General features: G+C 37.6%; 1 protein-coding gene and 1 pseudogene across 4 annotated transcripts in view; one reads left to right on the forward strand and one right to left on the reverse strand.

The window, feature by feature from the left end:
• Window positions 1-23919, reverse strand: part of APAF1 (apoptotic peptidase activating factor 1) — a 91721-nt gene that overhangs the window by 51275 nt on the left and 16527 nt on the right. For all 4 annotated transcript variants that reach the window (XM_046011328.1, XM_046011327.1, XM_046011329.1 and 1 more), the window contains exons 6-15: window positions 17455-17638; window positions 14868-14980; window positions 14639-14770; window positions 12437-12675; window positions 11231-11398; window positions 10360-10491; window positions 5795-5908; window positions 5144-5328; window positions 2828-2954; window positions 1748-1873 (exon numbers count right to left, since the gene is read on the reverse strand). In XM_046011328.1, the coding sequence (XP_045867284.1) occupies window positions 1748-1873; window positions 2828-2954; window positions 5144-5328; window positions 5795-5908; window positions 10360-10491; window positions 11231-11398; window positions 12437-12675; window positions 14639-14770; window positions 14868-14980; window positions 17455-17638 (1520 nt within the window). The remainder of the gene's footprint in view (window positions 1-1747; window positions 1874-2827; window positions 2955-5143; window positions 5329-5794; window positions 5909-10359; window positions 10492-11230; window positions 11399-12436; window positions 12676-14638; window positions 14771-14867; window positions 14981-17454; window positions 17639-23919) is intronic.
• On the forward strand, window positions 20896-21456 carry LOC123946147 (annotated as a pseudogene).

The following is a 23919-nucleotide window of genomic DNA, read 5'->3' on the forward strand; positions in this document are numbered from 1 at the left end:
CGACAGTCTCTTCAACAAATCGTGCTGGGAAAACTGGACAGCTCTATGTAGAAGAATGAAACTCGACCATTCTCTTACACCGTACACAAAGATAAACTCGAACTGGATAAAAGACTTCAACATGAGACAGGAATCCATCAGAATCCTAGAGAAGAACATAGGCAGTAAACTCTTCAATATCAGCCACAGCAATCCTTTCAAGATATGTCTCCAAAGGCAAAGGAAACAAAAGCGAAAATGAACTTTTGGGACTTCACCAAGATCAAAAGCTTCTGCTCAGCAAAGGAAACAGTCAACAAAACAAAGAGGCAACCCACGGAATGGGAGAAGATATTTGCAAATGATAGTACAGACAAAAGGTTGATATCCAGGATCTATAAAGAACTCCTCAAACTCAACACACACAAAACAGATAATCATATCAAAAAATGGGCAGAAGATATGAACAGACACTTCTCCAATGAAGACATACAAATGACTATCAGACACATGAAAAAATGTTCATCATCACTAGCCATCAGGGAGATTCAAATTAAAACCACATTGAGATATCACCTTACACCAGTTAGAAAGGCCAAAATTAGCAAGACAGAAAACAACGTGTGTTGGAGAGGATGTGGAGAAAGGGGAACCCTCTTACACTGTTGGTGGGAATGCAAGTTGGTGCAGCCACTTTGGAGAACAGTGTGGAGATTCCTCAAGAAATTAAAACAGAGCTTCCCTATGACCCTGCAATTGCACTACTGGGTATTTACCCCAAAGATACAGATGTAGTGAAAAGAAGGGCCATCTGTACCCCAATGTTTATAGCAGCAATGGCCACGGTCGCCAAACTGTGGAAAGAACCAAGATGCCCTTCAACGGACAAATGGATAAGGAAGATGTGGTCCATATACACTATGGAGTATTAAGCCTCTATCAGAAAGGATGAATACCCAACTTTTATAGCAACATGGACGGGACTGGAAGAGATTATGCTGAGTGAAATAAGTCAAGCAGAGAGAGTCAAGTATCATATGGTTTCACTTATTTGTGGAGCATAACAAATAACATGGAGGACATGGGGAGATGGAGAGGAGAAGGGAGTTGAGGGAAATTGGAAGGGGAGGTGAACCATGAGAGACTATGGACTCTGAAAAACAACCTGAGGGTCTTGAAGGGGCTGGGGGTGGCAGGTTGGGGGAACAAGGTGGTGGGTATTAGAGAGGGCACATTCATGGAGCACTGGGTGTGGTGCAAAAACAATGAATACTGTTACGCTGAAAAGAAATTTAAAAAAGATTCTCTCTCCCTCTGCCCCTCCCCCGCCCCACCCTCCCCCCAACCTCAAAAAAAAAAAAAAAAAAAAAACAAAAAAAAACTGGGTTGCCCTTCACAAAGTGTATTTTACAACAGGAATCCAATCTTAGTAAGTCTGTGCAGCAACACTTCCAATCACAATGCCCTCAAAGATTCTAACTGATATATACCCATAGACCTATGAATAATAAACAGTAGGCAAATTCATTAATTTATAATTGTTTCTCCCAGCTGTATGGTAAATATCTCTGGCTGAGAAACCTAAGCATTTTTGCTGGTGCTTAAAAACAGACACTATTAATTTGCAGTGGCTAAAAACCTGGCATGCCTCAAGTCAGTAGATCAACAGGCAAGAGTCCTTTACCCCTACTTACACTAGTCCCTCTACTATGGAAAAAGAAAATGAATTCTAAGGTAATTACAACTCAAGAGAAAAATATTTCCCTACCTTGACTTTTTTATCCACTGAGCAGGTTGCTATAAACCTGTCATCTGTAGAGAATGCACAACAAAGCACTTCATCCTCATGAGCCTTGATTTCTAGCAGTTTCTCTCCTGTTTCAGCTTTGAACACCTGCACAAGCAAAAATAAAATCCTTTTACCATAAACTAATGGCCACCATTTGATAAAAATCTTTCTTTAAAAGATCTTAATCCATATTATTTTGCAATAGTAATGAACCTTGGCAAAAAGCAGAATATATGTCAGAATTTATATGCCTTAACATAGAGAACTATCTTTTATTAAATGTTTGTAATATCAATAAAAAAGAGCCAGCAGAGTACAGCTTCAGTTCTTGAGGTTAGTTTGGCAAAATTCTTTTTTTTCTTTTCTTTTCTTTTTTGTTAAGGTTGGCAAATTCTTAATCAAATAGACAACATTTCCTTCAATCTGTTTTCTTTCTGGGTCTCAAAAGCCAAAATTACTAAAATTAGTAATAAAGCACATATACAAAAATAGGGTTTATAGTCACAATCTTACAAAGACTAAACCTAATCTAAATATCAAAGTTTTAACTAACTGATCCTGTTCCCTTCAAAATTTAAAGAAAAGCACTCATTCATATATTCCAAAAACAAACAAGAACTTAAATTCCTTCAAAGCACCTTAGGAAATAATATAGTCTGATTCCTATTTATAGTCAGAAATCTGTGTCTGAACCTGTGATAAAATAGGTATTTTACTTAATCACTGTTTTTTAATCAGAGCCCTGTTCACTGTGCTAGAGAGTCTTTATGTCTTTTAACAATTTGCATTTCCTCATTATTCTTAGAGGGCACTTGGATGACAGTAACTGATTGCTAGGGTAAAAGGTACTTTTATGTAACTCAGCAACTTTAAAACTATGAAAACACACAAACATATCTTTTAAATTTCCAGAAAAAGCTTTCATAAAATGTTCAGGAGATTTGGATTTCTCTATTTCTAATAGAGAGATTTTCTTCAATTTTAGGATTTAAATATATTCTCATATGTACAGTATTGGGTACATGCCTCTTTCAATTTTTCTCAAGAGATATGTTTTACCTGTAAGGTTTTATCAACTCCACAAGAAGCTATTCTTTGACCATCCTCAGAAAAGCAAGCATGGTAAACAGCATCTGTATGGGGGCGGACAACTAAGCGGGAAAGATTCTTGATGTTTTTTTTGTTTCTACATACAAGGAAAAAATGAACAGGAACCTAATAAGTAAGAGTAAAAGTAATTTCTTTTTCAGTTATAAAGTAAACTGTCTTTTAACATTGTTGTGTTGCCAAAAATACAAAATTCTTAAAATTAAGTTACCACCATGTAAATGACAGCACAGATCTCCTGAAGGAAAAAAGTATTACAGAAGTGGCTTTTTAAGAGAAATGCTACCTTATATAAAGCAACCTGTCAGGTGCTGCAAATGTCACTGATTTGGGAGAAATCTAACTAATTAAATACATGTTGCTTTCTATTTTCCTTGGATATATTAATGATAACATGTGGAGAGAAAACATTATGTAAGGATACCCTCAAAAAAATCTCCATTGTATTTAAAGGGAAAGAAGCCAGGGCACCTGGCTGGCTCCGTCAGTTAAGCAACCTGACTCTTAATTTCAGCTCAGGTCATGATCTCAGGGTTGTGAGACTGAGCCCAGCATAGGGCTCCCACTGGCCATGGAGCCTGCTTGAGATTCTCTTATACACACATATACTCATTTAATCTTCTCAGTGCTATGAAAGAGCACTATTACGTGAGAGAAGCTGAGTAACTTTCCCTGGTTATATATAACCAATAAAGAAGAGGCGGGAGCTCCTGGGTGGCTCAGTCGTTAAGCGTCTGCCTTCAGCTCGGGTCTTGATCCTAGGGTCCTGCGATCAAGCCCCACATTGGGGTCCCTACTCTGTGGGGATTCCTCTTCTCCTTCTTCCTCTGCCTGCTGCTGCCCCGCCGTGCTCACTCTCTGTCAAATAAATAAGTATTTTTTTTAAAAAAGCAGAGCTGGGTTTCAAGCCCAGGCAGCCTAGAGCCAAAGTCTGTTAATTTTAACCTCCAAACTATTCTAAACTACAGAATGTATGGACTAGTAACAGAGAAAAATAGGCCATCACCATGAAATGAAACAAATGCTATGATATAAAGTGAGCAAGTATTCCAGAATACAGACAGATTTATCCTAGCTTCAATGAATTAGGGAAATCACCTACAGCAACCTATTTGGAGAGAGGGCCCAGGACTAATAAATACTGCAGATATCAACCTACAGATCAATTCAGATAAATTTATATATGTGAAAAGACAAACATTCGTGTTCATTATTTCTAGCTATAAGAGAAACGTGGCATATAGAAGGCACATGGAAAATAAAGCCAGACAGACCCAAGAATTAAATTCCATTCAACAAGCTACACAAGTTTAGTCAAATCTCAGCAACTCTGTGCCTCAATTTTCTCCTCTATAAAATAGACCAAATAGGGGCGCCTGGGTGGCTCAGTGGATTAAGCCTCTGCCTTCGGCTCAGGTCATGATCCCAGGGTCCTGGGATCGAGCCCCGCATCAGGCTCTCTGCTCCGCAGGGAGCCTGCTTCCTCCTCTCTCCCTGCCTGCCTCTCTGCCTACTTGTGATTTCTCTCTGTCAAATAAATAAAATATTAAAAAAAAAAAATAGACCAAATAATATTCACCTTCTAAGGTTTGAAGGTAAAATGAGTAACGTGCGCATATCTTACATAACAGGCATTAAAAAGATGAGTTAACCCTCTCCTTTTTCTAATTGATAAGATTAAGGCAAGAGCAAAATTGAACAGTCTCTTAGGAGTTAGAACAATCAAAATTCAATGCAAGTTTAATCAGGGCTATGTGAAGGGCAAAGGCTAATCACTTTATATCTAATATCTCATTTCAATCTTCACAAAAATAATACCTCAAAGTATTGCTATCTCTATTTTATATATGAAAAAAAGAGCAAACCGTAATTTGTTCAAAATCACAAAACTCAGGTTTCAGAACTGAGACTCAAATCAGTGTCTGTGGCTTCAAAGCCAATGTTCTTCACTAATAAACTGTGTTACAGTAAGTAAACCATTTGGTGTTATTATTTAGTATGACTGGTCAAAATGCCTACAGGCAAGCATCTATTTCTACAGACTCTTTGGAAATATATATTTCTCCTATACTCACTTCTCCAGAACTTTTCAATAACTAAGAATGCTTATTAAAAGTTCCAGCCCTTTCCAAAGTAGTTAAATCTTCCTGGAGTGAACTTATTCACTACCTGAAAAATAATGACACAGTTAGCACTCTACTCCCTTTGGTTTTTTGTGTTTTTTTTTTCTATTTTTCCCCCCTTTGGTTTCTTTCCTAACCTACTTACATCCACTCCAGATAAAGCACTCCGTGATCGACCTCCTGCTTGGCCTGCAGCTTAGCTTGCTGATAAACTTCTGAAGTTTCTGGTTCACAGAGACCAAGTTGTACAATATTAGGAAATGGCTGTCGTCCAAGAAGATGTCCATTTAAAGATAAAAATTCCTGGAAATTTTCACAGACTGCACAATCCTATGAACAAACTGAAATCTCTTAGAAATATAACCAGAACCAAGATCTGACATTTTTCTGTTTCTGTGATCTTGTCACTTTAAAGGCTTAAACGAGATATTCTCTATGTGAGCTAAAATTAAATAGCCAACCATTAGATAACAAATATATGGTAACCCTCTCCACATTTTTAAACATAGTGTAAAAATCTCTTTATCCAAGTGTTACTTTCTTAATACATTCTTGTATTAAAAAAACAAAAAACAAAACAACCCAGTTGGACACTTTACTTTCTCAACTTTCAAACCTCAACCCCATCTACATCCCCAGGAGGCTAGGAAGCAAAATAATTAGAATCATCAAGAGTTAAAGTGAGGAAATTCTCTCTCTTTGTCCCTTTTATCCGGCTCATGCCCACTATTAAACCTAGAATTAAATGACAAAAATGAGACGCCCTTTAAGAACTTATTTTTCCTACTAATTATACCTTTTCATCCAATATGTGCCTATATTCCACAAATTCATGAATCAGATGAGCAGGGCCTACAAGTTCAGTTTTTGCTTTAATCCAATCCAAGGAAAACATTAAAGCACAAAGTTCCTTTAAAAAAAAAAAAAAGAGGAGGATATGGTTACAGACATCAAAGAATTTTAACTATACCACCCTTATCCTTTTTTTTTTTTTAATAAAGATTTTATTTGGGGCGCCTGGGTGGCTCAGTGGGTTAAGCCTCTGCCTTCAGCTCAGGTCATGATCCCAGGGTCCTGGGATCAAGCCCCGCACAGGGCTGGCTCTCTACTCAGCAGGGAGCCTGGTTCCCCCTCTCTCTGCCTACTTGTGATCTCTCTCTGTCTAAAAAATAAACAAATAAATCTTTAAAATAAATAAACAAATAATTTTTTTAAATTAAGATTTTATTTATTTATATTAGAGACAGAGTAATCGAGAGAGAGAAAAAGAGCACAAGGCCGGATTGGGGGAAGCAGAGGGAGAAGCAGACTCCCAGCTGAGCAAGGAGCCCGACAGGGGGCTTGATCCCAGGACCCTGAGATCATGACCTAAGTCAAAGGCAGAAACTTAACCAACTGAGCCCCCCAGGTACCCCTACCATCCTTATCCTAACACTACTGAAAGAAACTTAGCAGATAACTAGAATTCAAGGACAAAAAGGAAGCTATTTTAAAAGGAACCAAAAAACATAAAATGGACCACACACAAATGAAAATAAATTTTACTGGATTAAAATTTAAATATAAAATAAAAAACCTCAAAAAAATTCTAGAAGATACAGGCAAATATTTCTGTGACAGTAGGATGAAGGAAATGTTTGTAAACATGACACCAAAGCAAAAGTACAAAAAAAAAAAAAAAAGAGTGGGAGAGATGTGCACTTAACTACATAAAAACTCAAAACCTTTTAATACAGTTGAAAACAAAATAAAATTTGACCAAAAAAATAAAAATATTTATTTACAACACATATGATAGATAAGGGCTTAATTTTTTTTATAGAAAATTCTAATAAAATAAGAGAAACACAACAAAAAAATAGGCAACAAAAAAAAGCAATGGATAAGACTCAATGCATACAATAAAAGGTACAATTGGCCAAAAACCTCACCAGTAATCTAAATGAAACAAGAAAGATTCAGCATTCTTTAATATCATATTTCTAGGAATGCCTGGGTGGCTCAGTCAGTTAAACATCTGCCTTCAGCTCAGGTCATGATCCCAGGGTCCTGGGATCAAGTCTAGCATCAGGCTCCTTGCTCAGCAGGGAGCCTGCTTCTCCTTCTGCTTGCCTCTCCCCCTGTGTGCTCTCTCTCTCTCTCTCTGACAAGTAAGTAAATAAAATCTTAAAAACAAAAAAAAAAATCAGATTTCTAAAGACTAAAAGCAGTAATAAGAATATTAACTGGGGGTGCCTGGGTGGCTCAGTGGGTTAAAGCCTCTGCCTTCGGCTCAGGTCATGGTCCCAGGGTCCTGGGATCAAGCCCCGCATCAGGCTCTCTGCCCAGCAGGGAGTCTGCTTCCCTTCCTCTCTGCCTACTTGTGATCTCTGTCTGTCAAATAAATAAATAAAATCTTAAAAAAAAAAAAAAAGAATATTAGCTGGAGTCAGAGGAAATTAACACTTTCATATACTGTTGATAGTGATATAACTCAGAGCACTCTCCTGGAGGACAGTTTGGTAATCTGTATTAAAATTCTAACTGTAGTCATGATCCCAGGGTCCTGGGATCGAGCCCCACACTGGGCTCTCTGCTCAGCAGGGAGCCTGCTTCCCCCTCTCTCTGCCTGCCTCTCTGCCTACTTGTGATCTCTGTTTGTGAAATAAATAAATAAAATCTTTAAAAAAAAATAAAACAAAATTCTAACTGTAATACCATTTGACCTAGAAATTACACTATGTGTCCTAAGAAAATAATCAGATAAGTGTGCTTAAGCAATCTAACTTTCCATAAGCCAACTGATCAATATACAATGAAATAGTATGCAGCTTCAAAAAATTTTTCACTCTATATAAACTGATGTAAAAAGATGACCATGAAATACAGTTAGATGGGGGGTGGCATGGGGGTGGGGAGAAGAGATATAAAACTATTTCCATTATGCTCCTGTTTTGGGTAGAAGAAGTACGTGGGGGTGCCTGGGTGACTCAGTCAGTTAAGTCTCTGACTCTTGATTTCGGCTGAGGTCATGATCTCAGGTTTGTGGGATCGAGCCCTGCACTGGGCTCTGCACTGGGCATGGAGCCACCTTGGGATTCTCTCTCTCCCTCTGAGCCTCCCCCGGCTCACACACGCACCCTCTGTCTCTAAAAAATTAAAATTAAAAAAAAAAAAGAACAAGCATGTGTATCTGAGCAGCAAAACAATCTGGAAAACTATACACAAAAGCACTGGCAATAATGGTCATTTTCACATTCCTTTTAGTTTTTTTCCTACATTTTTCTAACGAAAAACCTTTAAAAATTAGAAATTATCTTTTAAAAATAAGGAAAAAGGGCTTTTAAAAAGGCAAGAAGAAACTGAATTCCTGTCACACTATCATACATACCAAGTTTTAAAAATATGCACTGACTCAACAATCCCACCTCAAAAAATTTTCAAAGGAAATAATGTAAGTGCAAAGACAAACAACCAAACAACATTGTTCGTTACAGCATAATAAAGGCAAAAAACTGAAAACCTAAACGTGCAACAATTACAGCTTAAGTAAATTTGGCACAGATATTTACTGGAATGCCTTCATTCCAACATGGAGATTTTTTTTTAAGATTTTATTTATTTATTTGACAGACAAAGATCACAAGTAGGGAGAGAAGCAGGCAGAGAATGAGGAGGAAGTAGGCTTCCCGCTGAGGAGAGTGCCCGATGCAGAGCTGGATCCCAGGACCCCAGGATCATGACCTGAGCCGAAGGCAGAGACCACCCAGGCTCCCCAGATTTTTTTTTTTAATAAAGATTTTATTTATTTATTTGACAGAGAGAGACTCAGCAGGAGAGGGAACACAAGCAGGGGGAGCGGGAGAGGGAGAAGCAAGCTTTCCACCGAGCGGGGAGCCCGATGAAGGGCTCTATCCCAGGACCCTGGGATCATGACCTGAGCAAAAGGCAGCCATCTGATGGCTGAGCCACCCAGGCACCCCCAATGTGTAGATTATTAAACATGAACTATATTTTGCTAGGTGAAATAAACAGAGTACAATAATACACCGTTTTTTGGTAACAAAAATGTATGGTAACATACCTAAGCATAGATAAATTAAAGTAGCATATGGTATGAAAACATATGGTTTTCAAAAATGTAAACATTTTGAATAGTTGGTAGTCCTGATTTCAAATATCATCTATGTGGTAGTGATTCCCAAATTTTATTTTTAGTCCATAACGTTCCCCCAGAAATCCAGATTCATATATCCAACTATATACACATTATTTCCAGTCAGATGTCTTAATATGTATGAAACAGTATATTCAAAATTATTTGCCCCTAAAAAATACTCGGTCTGCCCACAGACCCTCCAATCTCAGTTCAGGGCGACTCCATTCTTTCTGTTGTGCAAGGCTGCAGTGATCTTATAATGCACACAAAATCCATCATAAATCATGATTCTACATCATCACTTTCTCCTTCCATGCTGAGCACTTACTACTCCCAACATAGTATATATTTACTCGTTCACTAGTAGTATAAATTTACTTGTCTCCCCACAGAATGTAAGCTCAATGAGAAAAGGGACTTTGTGCCTATGGTATATCCTCACAATGAAGAATAATACACCAGCACCTAACCAGGCACTCAATAAATACTTGCTGAATGAATGAATATAATTTCCCATTCTCCATTTCCTCTCAAAGCCTAAAAATACAAATCCATACTGCCCAAAAAGGAAAGCTACTGGTAAGTAGAGAATGAATTTTTAGGAGGTTCATGTACTACACTTAACAAAGTTATCTTTTTAAATCACTGTAGGTAAAAATTGTAACAAAACCAAAAATACTTACATAGGCTATAATCCTATTTTTACTAATAAAAGAAAATTCTAAACACAGGATGAAATATAAGTGAGATAAAAATAATAATTTTGGGGGCACCTGGGTGGCTCAGTGGGTTAAGCCTCTGCCTTTAACTCAGGTCATGATCTTGGGGTCCTGGGATTGAACCCCGCATCGGGCTCTCTGCTCAGCGAGGAGCCTGATTCCCTCTCTCTCTGCCTGCCTTTCAGCCTACTTGTGATCTCTCTCTCTGTCAAATAAATAAAATCTTAAAATAAGAATAATAATAACAATAATTTTTTTAATTTTTTTTTTTTTTTTTTTTTAAGGGCACTTGAGTGGCTCAGTCAGTTAAGTATCTGCCTTTACCTCAGGTCATGATCTTGGGGTCCTGAGACTAAGCCCCATGTCCCAGGCACCCTGCTCTGCAGGGAGTCTTGCTTCTCCTTCTGCTCCTTTCCCACTCATTCTCTCTCTCTCTCTCACTCAAATAAGTAAATAAATAAATTTTAAAAATAATAATGATAATTTTTAAATGGGTCACCTTACTTTGTGCATATTGGCACTACCCATGTGGTAGGCCAGAAAATTGTACCAATACATGCAGTCCTCCTGATCTGGTGAAAGAGTATGTGGCTGGTAATGTTTCTGGAACTGAGTGATTATTTTCTTATGTAGATTCTGAAACCCAAATGAAACATGTTAGAAGACAGAAACAACTTCATAACCTAAGCATCACAGTAACTATAGTGTACAAAGCTATTTAAAAATGTACAGAGAATCTACCCACAAAATACTTACTAATTACAAAAGGAAAAAATTAGTAGCTTTACAGTGGAGAAACTAGCAGGTACCACTTTAGCCAACTGATCAACATTACAATCACTGACAAGAAGACATACTGACACCCTAATATGATGCCTTGAGGACACAATGACTTCTGTAGTTTTCTTGCCAAAAATATATAACTTTAATCTCGTCATGAGAAACCATCAGATAAAATTAAATTTAAATTTAATTTAAACTCATATTTAAACCCAAACTAAAGGACATTATACAAAATAACTGGCTAGTACTCTTCAAAAGTGATCATGAAAGATAAGAAAAGCAAAGAATTTTCATAGATTTAAGGAAACATGATAATTACATGCAAAATGGGATTTTGATCTGAACCATAAAAAGGGCATTAGAGGGAAAGCTAGCAAAATCTAAATAAAATTTGTGGGTTAGTTAACAGTATTCTATCATTGTTCATTTTCTGGTTTCAATAACCATATTACACTTATGTAAGATGTAAACAATGGGGGAAGTTAGATGAAGGTACATGCATAAAACTCTCTATGCTGTTTTGCAACTTTTCTATAAGCCTAAAATTATTTCAAAATAAAAACATTTTAAAAACGTACAGAAATGCAAGTACCTGAAGCTGGTTGCGATTCTTCTCTATAAGGAAATCTACTTGAAGATCATGTAAATAATAACAAAATGATTTTCCATTCCGATCACAAAATAAGAGAGACTTATTAACAAACTCCTGCAGTATGTCTTCAACTTCTTCAGTTTCCATGTCCCAGAGAATACATAATACCTAGAAATCATTTTAAGCATTTAATATACCACAAAACTACAATGACCAGGACTGCAGATAAGGTATTAACATACACACACACACACACACGCACGCGCGAGTGTGCGTACACAAAAATCAAATCTTAAAGCCCAGGGGCGCCTGGGTGGCTCAGTGGGTTAAAGCCTCTGCCTTCGGCTCAGGTCATGATCTCAGGGTCCTGGGATCGAGCCCCGCATCGGGCTCTCTGCTCCGCAGGGAGCCTGCTTCCTCCTCTCTCTCTGCCTGCCTCTCTGCCTGCTTGTGATTTCTCTCTGTCAAATAAATAAAATATTTAAAAAAAAAAAAATCTTAAAGCCCAGAAAAACTGTATCTCCATTTCATATGAAGAAGCTCAACTATTCATCAAGATAGAAAAGAGAAGGGGCGCCTGGGTGGCTCAGCGGGTTAAAGCCTCTGCCTTCTGCTCAGGCCCTGATCCCAGGGTCCTGGATGTGCCCTGCATGGGGCTGTCTGCTCAGCAGGGAGCCTGTTTCCTTCCTCTCTCTCTGCCTGCCTCTCTGCCTACCTGTGATCTCTGTCTGTCAAATAAATAAATAAAATATTTTTTAAAAAGATAGAAAAGAGAAGAAGTCAGATGCTTCTGCAGCCTCACTAGAACTGAGAATAGGAAATAATCTGAGTTCAACAGCAAACCCATGACGGAGACTAAGGGCAGTGGGATTACATTCTGTGATACAAGTCTTAACCTTTCTTTCTTTCTTTCTTTTTTTTTAAGATTTTATTTATTTATTTGACAGAGAGAGATCACAAGTAGGCAGAGAGGCAGGCAGAGGGAGTGGGGGAAGCAGGCTCCCTGCTGAACAGAGTGCCCAATAGGCTCGATCCCAGGACCCTGAGATCAGGACCTGAGCCAAAGGCAGAGGCTTAACCCACTGAGCCACCCAGGTGCCCTGGGTCTTAACCTTTCAAGATCATCTGTAACAACATCCTTGATAATATATCAAAAGTGACATGCCATAAATATCCAAGGACAAGGTTTCTCCATCCTTCTATTACCTTTGTAGGCACCTTAACATCCTTCTGAAGGATGGAAAGATCTGTGTAATAATCTTTGATGTCCTCTCTGAGCATTTCAACACTGATAGACATGGCTTCATCAAGAGCCTCATAATCGTAAGATGAAGATTTCCTTATTCTCTTAAATTGCTTATTCTGAAGTTGCCTGAGGTAGTAATCCCAACGGTTGGGAAAATCACGTAAAAGTGCACCAATTAAAGACACTACAAGAGGAGAACCTAAAAAGAGAACAAAACAGCAAAGTCACTGTATTAATACTGTCTCATTTTAAAATTACAACTAAGAATCACTTTATTCTTAAAAAAACAATTTCTGCTGCAAGTTATCCAAAGCCTTAAAATATTTATAACATTTAGATTCACTTTAGATATTTTTTCTAAGGAAGTCATTAGAAATAAGAAATACTTCCTATAAGGATATTCGTCACAGCATTATTTAAAATAGTGAAAAATCTTAAACAATAACAGAAATGACTGAATAAATTGAAGTTACCACAATATTATGCCATCGGTAATTATTTTCAAAAGATAATTAATGACATGAGAATGTTCAAGATTTGCTTATGAAAAGGCAAGATTCAAATTATGTATACCCTTGTAATCGCATTTTTTTCAAAGTTTTGTATGTCCTAAAAGACTGAAAGAAATATTCTTTATAATTTTTTATAATTTTTATATTATCATTTTAATACTTTTATGTTTTATATATTTTATATATAATAAATATAATAAATAAATAAATAAAATAAATAAATATATTTATTATATATTATTATTTATTATTTATTATTATTTAATAATAAATAATAAATATAATAATAAATAATAAAAATAATAGATAATAATAAAAATAATAATAATAAAATAATAAATAATAATATAATAAAATAAATATATAAATAAATAATAAATATAAATAAATAATAAAATAATAATGAAATAATAATAAAAAATAATAAATAGTAAATAATAAAAAATAATAAATATAATAAATAAATATATTATATATTATTATTTATTATTTATTATTATTTAAATATTTATTTATTTGACAGACAATACTGTCTGTCAAATAAATAAATAAAATCTTAAAAAAAAAAAGAAAGAAAGAAATACCCTCATGGGGCTAATAATAACCAAATGATGGGCAATTTCTTTTTATTGTTTCACACATTTTTTAAATGTTTCAAAATGGACATGCATCACCTTTATAAAGAATACAAATGACATGTTCTTTTCTAGCATATTTTTTAAGTCAGTTAACTCAATTGGAGTCCCTGGGTGGCTCAGCAGGTAAAGCATCTGACTCGTGGTTTCTGCTAAGATCTCGATCTTAGAGTCTTGAGACCAAGCCTTGGGCATGGCTCCCCACTGAGTGGGAAGTCTGCTTCCCTTGTACCTCTGCCTTTGCCCCCACCCCTTTGTGGGCATATACACACACTATCTCTCTCAAACAAATCTTTTTTTAAAAAAGGCAATTAGCTCAAAACCAAGTAGCTATTCAATGGCAAAAAGAAACAACAAAGTCTACTTAAGTATTAACAAGAGTGGAAGAATACAAGTAAAGAGCTGACAGATGTGACTCTATAAAGTTTTTAATTTCTGTATGTCAAATAAGTATTACAAATGAAATTAAAAAGCAGACAAAAAACTAGGAGAAAATATTTGCAAAAATATGGCAAAGACCTTATAGCTTTAATAGTTAGAATGCCTAAAAATCAATTAAAAATACTGCTATCACAAAGAAAAATTCAATCAAGGGTAATTTCTTAAAATGCAAATACTCAATAAACCAGTAAAAAGTTTAACTTCACTAATAAAAAATGCAAATTAACAGGACAACACCAGTTTCACCTACAAAATTAGATACTATTTTTATAAAATCCCAACCAAAAACACATAAAACTCTGATTCTCACTATATTTTTTATTCTTTGCAGGAGGTATCCATCTTCATCTAATCTGTCCCACTAACATATTATGGTTGTTCATTAAACATTATTTTAATGAATAAATGAATACCAAAATATTATTATCTATGTAGGGTGTCAGAGTAGAACCTAAAATACTAAATATCCTAGTAAAGTTTCTGGATATTCATGTACTAAACTATCATATTCACTAGCTTACTTTAAAAAAGGGAAAAATAATACCTATAATTTCCTCACACAAAATAACCATACCTTTACATTCCTTTATAATACTATGAGCTTGTTCTGGCAAATCTGCTTTCTTCATATTAACAAAAAGGGATAAAATTTCAAGTCCTTTTTCTTTTCCTAAGCCACTCTCCACAGAGACTACATATTTAGGACCTGCAACAAAATCACAAAATATAGTAAGCAATTTGGTTTGAATATATTTAAATACAATTGAATTAAACCATGAAGTAAAAAGTAAATTAATCCTCACCCATTACTGAATCTGTAACACTCTTGTCCCTGGTTGTAAGAAGAATTTGACACTGATTGTCAAAAGCTTTTAATACCCAAGGATCCCAAACATCATCCAAGATCAACAGAGACCTAATTAAAAAAAATTGTATTTAATCACTAATGACATTACTTTAAGCCTCTTTTAAAAAAGTATATATATAATGCCACCAAAGCCTTAAAATTTACAAAATAAAGATGTCTATTTCATGGCTCTTCCTCTTTTCTTTGCTATATTCCTTTCACAATATATTGAACCAAATAAGGGAAAAAAAGTTAGAGACCTTCCTCTTTTCCCACCCCAAAACAATGAATGCATTTTTTTAAATTTTATTTATTTATTTGACAGAGAGAGACACAGCGAGAGAGGGAACACAAGCAGAAGAAGTGGAAGAGGGAAAAGCAGGCCTATCACCGAGTAGAGAGCCCAGCGCTGGGCTCGCTCCCTGGACGCTTAGATCATATCATGACCTGGGCCGAAGATGCTTAATGACTGAGCCACCCAGATGCTTAATGACTGAGCCACCCAGGTGCCCCAATGAATGCATTTTAAAGTTAGGGAACCTATAAAAAATGAACTGTGTGTATTATGTAGGTATTAAAAATTGGTTGCCAAGTGCCTTAAAAGAAGTATCCAAGTAATGAGATTTTTCTAATTCAGTCTAATTCAGTCTTAAAGCCACTAAAACTAAATGAGAACTGGGCTCAGGTTAGCATTAGAATCAATCATATAACAGTAATGATATTTGACCATCTTTTACCTATAAAACTAGCATTTTCATATATTTCAACCAGATACAATGCACTAGCAAGAATATTATCCTTCATTTGGTACACTAGCATGGTTTTTTTCCCATCCATAAATCACTTTGTTTACTCCTAATGACAAAAAAAAAAAAAAAAAAAAAACCTCTCTGCGAATTCTTGGTTTCTCCAAAAAAGTTTTTTGAACTCAGCAGAACAGATGGAGAAAAAATACAACTAATACAACTAAAAGCTGATAGTATAATTATACACTAGCATTTTTATCCTAATGGCACACTACTTCTGTGCACTACAAAAAAAGATTCTGGGTACACACACAGCCTAGAAAATTGCAAAAGTACAAACCAAAATGCTGCAGAGAGAAACAAAAGAATGACTTCATAAGCCATGGTTTGATACATCTGATGGCATTTACAATATTTTCCTAAGTAGAAATCATTTTTATTTTCGCAGAGAAGGAAAGTGGGACTAGTAAAAAGTTACTGCAAAAGAAAAGAGGTAATATTTAGTGGTCTTGAGGCTTCTGGAGGGTTCAGTTGGTTAAGCATCTGACTCTCGATTTCAGCTCAGGTCATGATCTCAGGTTCATGAGATCGAGCACCATGTAGGGCTCCATGTTGGGTATGGAGACTGCTTGAGATGTTTTCTCTCTCGCTCCTTCCCCACCTCTAATGAAGAAAAAAAAAAAGCAAAACATAGTACTCTCAATGCCATTTCCTCCAGGAAAATCAATACCATTGGCTACCAAAGGGAGGGAGCAATCACAGAGGGACCTGGAAGAGAAAGAAGCCAGAGGGAAAGGAGCTTGTCCTCTATAGAATCACCTAACAGGCTTTTCTCAAATTACTACCCTCACCTAGTATTCTGATATTAATCCCCTTACCAATTTAAGAATCACTGCCATACTCAGCCACTGCTACATATGAAAGTGTACTGCATTGTCAGCTGCACAGAGGCCATTAAAAAAAAGTTCAGAGCCATTACCTAATTCTCACCCAATTTACTGCTGAACTATCAAGGAAGGCTTTATTCATCTTTGTACTTTTAGCACTTGACCCAGAACCTGGCACAACACTCATGTTGGTTAAATGAACCAATGAAAGAATGGCTGTTAGATCAGGGAAATAGAAGTGTTGACTGAATCCCAGTGAATAACTACTGATGGTTACACTGTTAACACAAGCACCAACGAAGCTACTGTCTCCCTTCTGGCTAATGAAAACTGAAACACTTGATAACAATGCCTGGCACATAGTCATAATAAAATAAAACAAACTCCTGAAGTTCACAGAAGTACAAGAGTTACATACATACACACACACACACACAGATATGTGTGTGTGTGTGTGTGTGTGTGTGTGTGTGTGTATATATATATATATATATCTCCCCAAACTAAGACAACACAACAGAAGGGTCCCATTAAATAAATAAACCTTTTACCAGGTGCCTACATTTAATCTGTCTCTTATTCAGTGTTATCCATTAGAAATAACAGATTCAAGGTAAGAAACTTGCATTTTCTAGCAAAAACTTCTCACAAACTCACCTACTTAACGAAATACTTCTTGAGCATCTCAATGGTATATGAGAGACAAAATAGTAAGTAGGATGCAAAGAAAAGTAACAATTTCAGGCCAGTGGCAACCATTTTTAAATATATTTAAGACAAAGAACAGTAGAAAAGCAATACTTTATTCCTAGATCTCTACTAAACAGCAAGAAAAGATGTAATGTCCTCAAAATGTCAGTAGTTAAATCTCATTGGGACTTCATGCACCAACTAAATGGACTATCTGTACCTTGGGTGTTTGCGCAGCATGAGAATGCGAAGACGGTCTTTAGCCTCTTCAATATTGAGCGGAAGCCTCTGAGAGAAACTCTCATCTTGATCCAACCGTGTGCAAAGATTCTGCAATTTCATCAGAAGTCCAGATTTGTCCTGTTTCCCAACTGAAACCCAGTGTACACCCCCTGGGAAACAACCTAGTAAAGAAAATAATAATAAACTTAAGGTCTCCTTTGGAAGATTTTAATGATAAGTAGCAGATTTGTTCTAATTTTCAATCTCATCCTATCTTCATTTTCTCTTGATTGAGGGTATAAATTTTGCTTGTATTGTTGAGCTTTACAACCTGAATCTAAGAAAAAGCTGAAGATGTGAAGAAAATGAAGTTTGAAGTAAATCTGCTATTTATCAGTTAAAATCTTAACAAACAAAAATTTAGAGTCTTAGTCCTAGGTCATCAATGCTCACTGTACAACACAGTTTCTCAATCTTAGTACTCTTGACATTATAAGCTAGATAATTCTTTCTTTTAAAGATTTATTTATTTGACAGAGAGAGAGATCACAAGCAGGCAGAAAGGCAAGCAGAGAGAGAGACGGGGAAGCAGGCTCCCCACAGAGCAGAGAGCCCAATGCAGGCCCAGGACCCTGGGATCATAACCTGAACCGAAGGCAGAGGCTCAACCCACTGAGCCACCCAGGCGCCCCTAAGCCAGGTAATTCTTTATTGTAAAGAACTTTCATACACACTGCAGGATGTTTAACAGTCTCCCTGGCTTCTACCCACCAGATGCTAATAGCATTCCCCCACCCTGGTTATGACAATCAAAGATATCTTCAAAAACTTTCAAATGTCCCTTTCAGGTCAAAATCACCTCTGACTGAGAACCACTGATATCCAGGAACACATAACATAGTCATTATGGTTCTCATACAGAAACTTAAATTAAGAAGTTAGTTTCAAGTCTGGCTCTACTGGTTACTAGCTATGCAATCTTTAGCAAATCACTTAGCCTCACTTTTATTTATTATACTGGAATAAGATTGTTTACCTTACCTATTTCAGAGTTACTGTGAGAAATTAACAATACACGTGAATTTGCTAAGTTAACTGTAAGGGGTTAAAACAGACAGGATTATTAGTGATATGGATCTGAGAGCACCTTGCAAACATTAAGCTCTGAACTAGTAGGCACCATATAAGAATGGACATTATTATTATTGTTACTATCAACTGCTATCATCATGATCATTGTTAATTAAGCCACAGTATATCATAAAGTACATATTTTTACTTACATAGGTATCAGGAGCCAAAAATCTTAAGCCTTCATAGACTATACTTAATCAGTTCCCCACATAAATACAAAAAAATTCTAGAGGGGCTCCTATGTGTAAAATTTGGTGAGCAGTAGCATTATTAGAACATACCAGTATCATTAACCATTAAGATATATGTTATGTGGGGTGCGTGGGTGGCTCAGTGGGTTAAAGCCTCTGCCTTCAGCTCGGGTCATGATCCCAGGGTCCTGGGATCAAGCCACACATCAGGCTCTCTGCTCAGCAGGGGGCTGATTCCCCCCCCCTCCTGCCTGCTTCTCTGCCTACTGTGATCTGTCTGTCAAATAAATAAGTAAAATCTTAAAAAAAAAAAAGATTTATGTTATGTGATTGTAAATAATATAAGAAAAAGCAAAAAATAGGGGCACCTAGGTGGTTCAGTGGGTTAAAATCTCTGCCTTCAGCTCAGGTCATGATCCCAGGGTCCTGGGATCAAGCTCCGCATGGGGCTCTCTGCTCAGCAGGGAGCCTGCTTCCTCCTCTCTCTCTGCCTGCCTCTCTGCCTACTTATGATCTCTGTCTGTCAAATAAATAAAATCTTTAAAAAAAAAAGAAAGAAAAGAAAAAGAAAAAATAGATAAAAAATAAATGAGTTATATCAAAGGAAAACTTATTTACTGGTATTCACAAATAATTAACTACAAAAATCACTATTTTAAAAGTTTAATCATCTAGATTTATATATATGCAAAGATCTATTTATGATATATTTGTTGAGCACTATTCTAAGAGTTCTACATATTAACCTATATTTAATCTACATATTAAACTATCAAGCAGACACTATTATTTTAAGCAGGCTCCATACCCAGCAGGGAGGCCAATGAGGGGCTCAAACTCATAACACTGAGATCAAGACCTGATCTGAAATTAAGAGACAAATAACCAACTAAGTAAGCCACGCAGGCATCCCATAAGCAGAGACTATTATTATCTCAGTTTTACAGAGGAAACTGAGGTATAGGAAGCCTGAGTAACTTGACCAAGGTTACACAGATAATAAAGCAGAGGTGGGATTCAAACCTCCAGAACCCATGCTCAACTTATGAACTATTCTGCCTCCTCAAGGATATTAACTGCAGCATTGTTTGCAACAGAAAAAGCTGGAAACAACTGCAATGTCCATCTTAACCAACTCTTTCCAAGCCTGAGGCAGGCCCAACTAAGGAAGGCAAAAACCTTATACGTAAATGAGGTTTGGACTGTTAAACAGTACTTGACATTTTAATTATTGAAATTAGACTGCCGGAATGCAGACTGGTACAGTCACTGGAAAACAGTACGGAGAGTCCTTAAAACGTTAAAAATAGAACTACCCAGGGGCGTCGAGGAGGCTCAACTGGTTAAGTGTCTGCCTTATGATCCTGGGTCATGATCCTGGGGTCCTGGGATTATACTCCCACATTGGCTCCCTGCTCAGTGGGTAGTCTGCTTCTCCCTCTCCCTCTGCCCCTACCCACCATTCGTGCTCGCTCTCTCCCTCCCTCTCTAAAAAATAAATAAAATCTTTAAAAAAAAAGAAATAGAACTACCCCATGATCCAGCAATGGCACTACTGGGTATTAACCCAAAGAATACAAAAACAGTGATTCAAAAGGATACATGCATGCCTATGTTTACAGCAGCATTATTTACAATAGCCAAGATATGGATTAATGAGTGGATTAAAGAAGATGTGGTATATATACACAACAGAATATTTTGCCATAAAAAAGAATTAGATCTTATCATTCGCAATGACATGGAGTTAGCGAATACAATGGTTAGCAATGGACTTAGAGAATACAATGCTAACTGAAACAAATCAGAGAAAGACAAACACCACAAGATTTCACTCCTTTGTGGAAGTTAAGAAACAAAACAAATAACCGAAGGGGGAAAAAAGAGAGAGAGTGAGATGAACCAAAAAACTAACTCTTAACTATAAAGAACCAAACTCTTGATTACCAGAGGGGAGGGAGGGTCGAGGAATGAGTTAAAGAGGTAATGGGGATTAAGAAGTGCACTTGCGAGCCGAGGAGACCCCGCCACAGTGCTGCCAACGACCCGGCGGAGAAGCTGAGGTCATCACTGAATTTTGAAGTATTTTAAGTGGATACAAAACTGTTTCAGCAATGTAGACAATTAAGTGTGTTGTTGTGGGCGATGGTGCTGTTGGTAAAACATGTCTCCTGATATCCTACACAACAAACAAATTTCCATCTGAGTATGTACCGACTGTTTTTGACAACTATGCAGTCACAGTTATGATTGGTGGAGAGCCATATACTCTTGGACTTTTTGATACTGCAGGGCAAAAGGATTATGAGAGATTATGAGTTATCCACAAACAGATGTATTTCTAGTCTGTTTTTCAGTCGTCTCTCCATCCTCATTTTAAAATGTGAAGGAAAAGTGGGTGCCTAAGATAACTCACCATTGTCCAAAGACTCCTTTCTTGCTCGTTGGGACCCAAATTGATCTCCGAGATGACCCCTCTACGACTGAGAAACTTGCCAAGAACAAACAGAAGCCTGTCACTCCAGAGACTGCTGAGAAGTGTCCCGAAGGCGGTCAAGTATGTGGAGTGTTCTGCACTCACACAGAAAGGCCTAAAGAATGTATTTGATGAAGCAATATTGGCTGCCCTGGAGCCTCCTGAACCGAAGAAGAGCCACAGGTGTGTGCTGCTATGAACGTGTCTCCAGAAGTGCACTTACCCTGGATGATGTATGGAATTATTGAATTGCTATATTGTACACTTAAAACTAACATAACCCTATAAAAAATAAAGTCACACAACAAAAAAAAAGAAAATAAAAAGATAAGAGTGGGGGCGCCTGGATGGCTCAGTCAGCTAAGCATCTGGTTTTGGCTCAGCTCATCATCTCGGGATCCTGGGATCGAGCCTCACATTGGGCTCTCTACTCAGCCGGAAGTCTGCTTCTCCCTCTCCCTCTGCTTCTGTTCATGTGCTCTTTCTCTCGCTCACTCTGTCTCTCAAATAAATAAAATCTTAAAAAAAAAAAAAAAGTTACATGTACTTGTTGCAATGAGCACCAGGTGATGTACCGAATTGTTGAATAGCCGTATCATAGATCTGAAACTAATATAATATTGTGTGTTACCTAATTCAAATTAAAATAAAAACCTTAGGGGGGAAAAAAAAACTGGGGTGCCTGGTGGCTCAGACAGTTTAGCATCTGACTCTGGATTTCGGCTTGTATCATGATCTCAGGGTTCTGGAATCAAGCCCCATGTCAGGCTCTCCACCTAGCAAGGAGTTGGCTTGAGATTCTCTCTCTCCCCGCCCCTTCCCCCATTTGCACGCACATGTGTGCATGTACTCTCTCTCGCTCTCTAAAATAAATAAATCTTTCCCCCCAAAATTAGATTGTTTTTAAAACTTGAGGTGACCTGGGGACTCTGAACCTGTATAAAGGCAGGAAAAGAATCAGTGCCAGGGAAGTGTTAAACAGCTATAAGGGAAAAAAGTTTTTCCCAATTACACCCTACAAACCTCAATGCAAGGGTTATACATCCGCGAACTAAACCTAGTAAAACTGCCAAGGTTTATGATTATGAATTTAAATTGGAACTCAGCTGGGTGATTTTCTCCAGCAAAGAGAAAGCAAGTAACTGTCCAGATGAAGCCATGAGGAGTAAGTGAGCAACTAACTGTCTGGATGGAGCAATGGGGAGGGAGTAAGCAATTAGATTCTATCTCCTAGCAAAAAGAAGGAAGCAGAATTTACCCAAGTAAAGAGAAACTAAAGAACCAAGAGCATGTGCAAAGAAGCAACCAAATACTGGGTGATAAAAACCTAGGCCTGAGCCTAAAGAGGGGGCTGATAGGAAAAACAGTGAGGATATTATAGAATCAAGGGATAAGTCTTGATAGATCCAAAAATTGTAATAGTGAACTTGAACAGAATAGGTGGAGGTGGGCAAAGAATAGAACAGACTGTTTAACACTAATATTTCAAAAGTGGTATCATTTCTGGTATTGATAAGGACGAGGGTCCAGTCTGTGATCAGGAAGTATATGGATAAAGGGAAGTAAAGAAAATGGTTCCTGCAGATAAAGACATCAAGAAATTGAAAAGCCAGGGATGGGCTCCAAGATGTCAGAGGAGTAGGAGACCTAAATTTCCTCCGGTCCCAGGAATTCAGCTAGACAGTTATCAGACCATTCTGAATACCTGTGAACTCAACAGGAGATTTAAGAAAAGAATAGCAGCAACTCTATGAACAGAAAAACTGCTACTTTCTGGGAGGTAGGACATGCAGAGAAGTCAATCTGAGGCAATATAAGGAAAGATAAACTGCTGGGGAAGGAGCCTCCATCAGCTGGCTCCCAGCAAGTGATAGAGCAGAGGAGCACAAAATCAGAACTTTCAGAAGTCTGTTCCAGTGAGGGACATCGCTCCAGTGGCTACGCAGAGGCCGGGTGGGGGCTCACTGGAACAGTGTGTCAGGACTCTAGGGGTCACAGAAAGACTGAGGGTACCTGAGTACAGCAGAGCTCCCAGGTATTAGAGCAGGGAAGCCAACTGCAAAGACAGAGCTGAGGAGCAGGCTCTCGGTTCAGGTTGCCATAATCCGTGATTCCCGGCACGGTCGGATCACTGCTCTTACTGCAGGGACCCTACAAGTGGCAGATCCGAGGGAGACTCCCCTTCCTCCACCACGAGGAGCGGCACGGGAGTGCACCACAGGAATCTGCTGGGTTTGGAGACTCCAAACGGGGTCGTGTGCCTCAGACAGAAACACTTGGTCACAGGCCAGGTGAGCACAGAATGCAACTAGAGACTAGGGAGACAGGAGTGACTGACTGCTTTTCTCTGAGGGTGCACTGAGGAACAGGCCCCTGAGCTCTTGGCTTCCCCAGGGCCAAAGATTGGGAAGCTGCCATTTTCATTCTCGTCCTCCAAAGCTGTACAGAAAGCTTTCAGGGAATGAAAGCTACCAAAAGCAAACCCAAGCAGATTACTTAGCCTGGCCCCTGGCAAGGGTGGTGCAATTCCACCTCAGGAAAAGACATTTCAGAATTATACTTCTTTCCTTTTTCAACCAACTGCTTATCAATCCCTTCTTAAAAATCTATTTTAATTATTATTTTACAGTCATACTCTATCCCTTCATTGCATTTATCCTTA

The sequence above is a fragment of the Meles meles genome, chromosome 7 (assembly GCF_922984935.1).
Source record: "Meles meles chromosome 7, mMelMel3.1 paternal haplotype, whole genome shotgun sequence".
NCBI lineage: Eukaryota > Metazoa > Chordata > Mammalia > Carnivora > Mustelidae > Meles > Meles meles.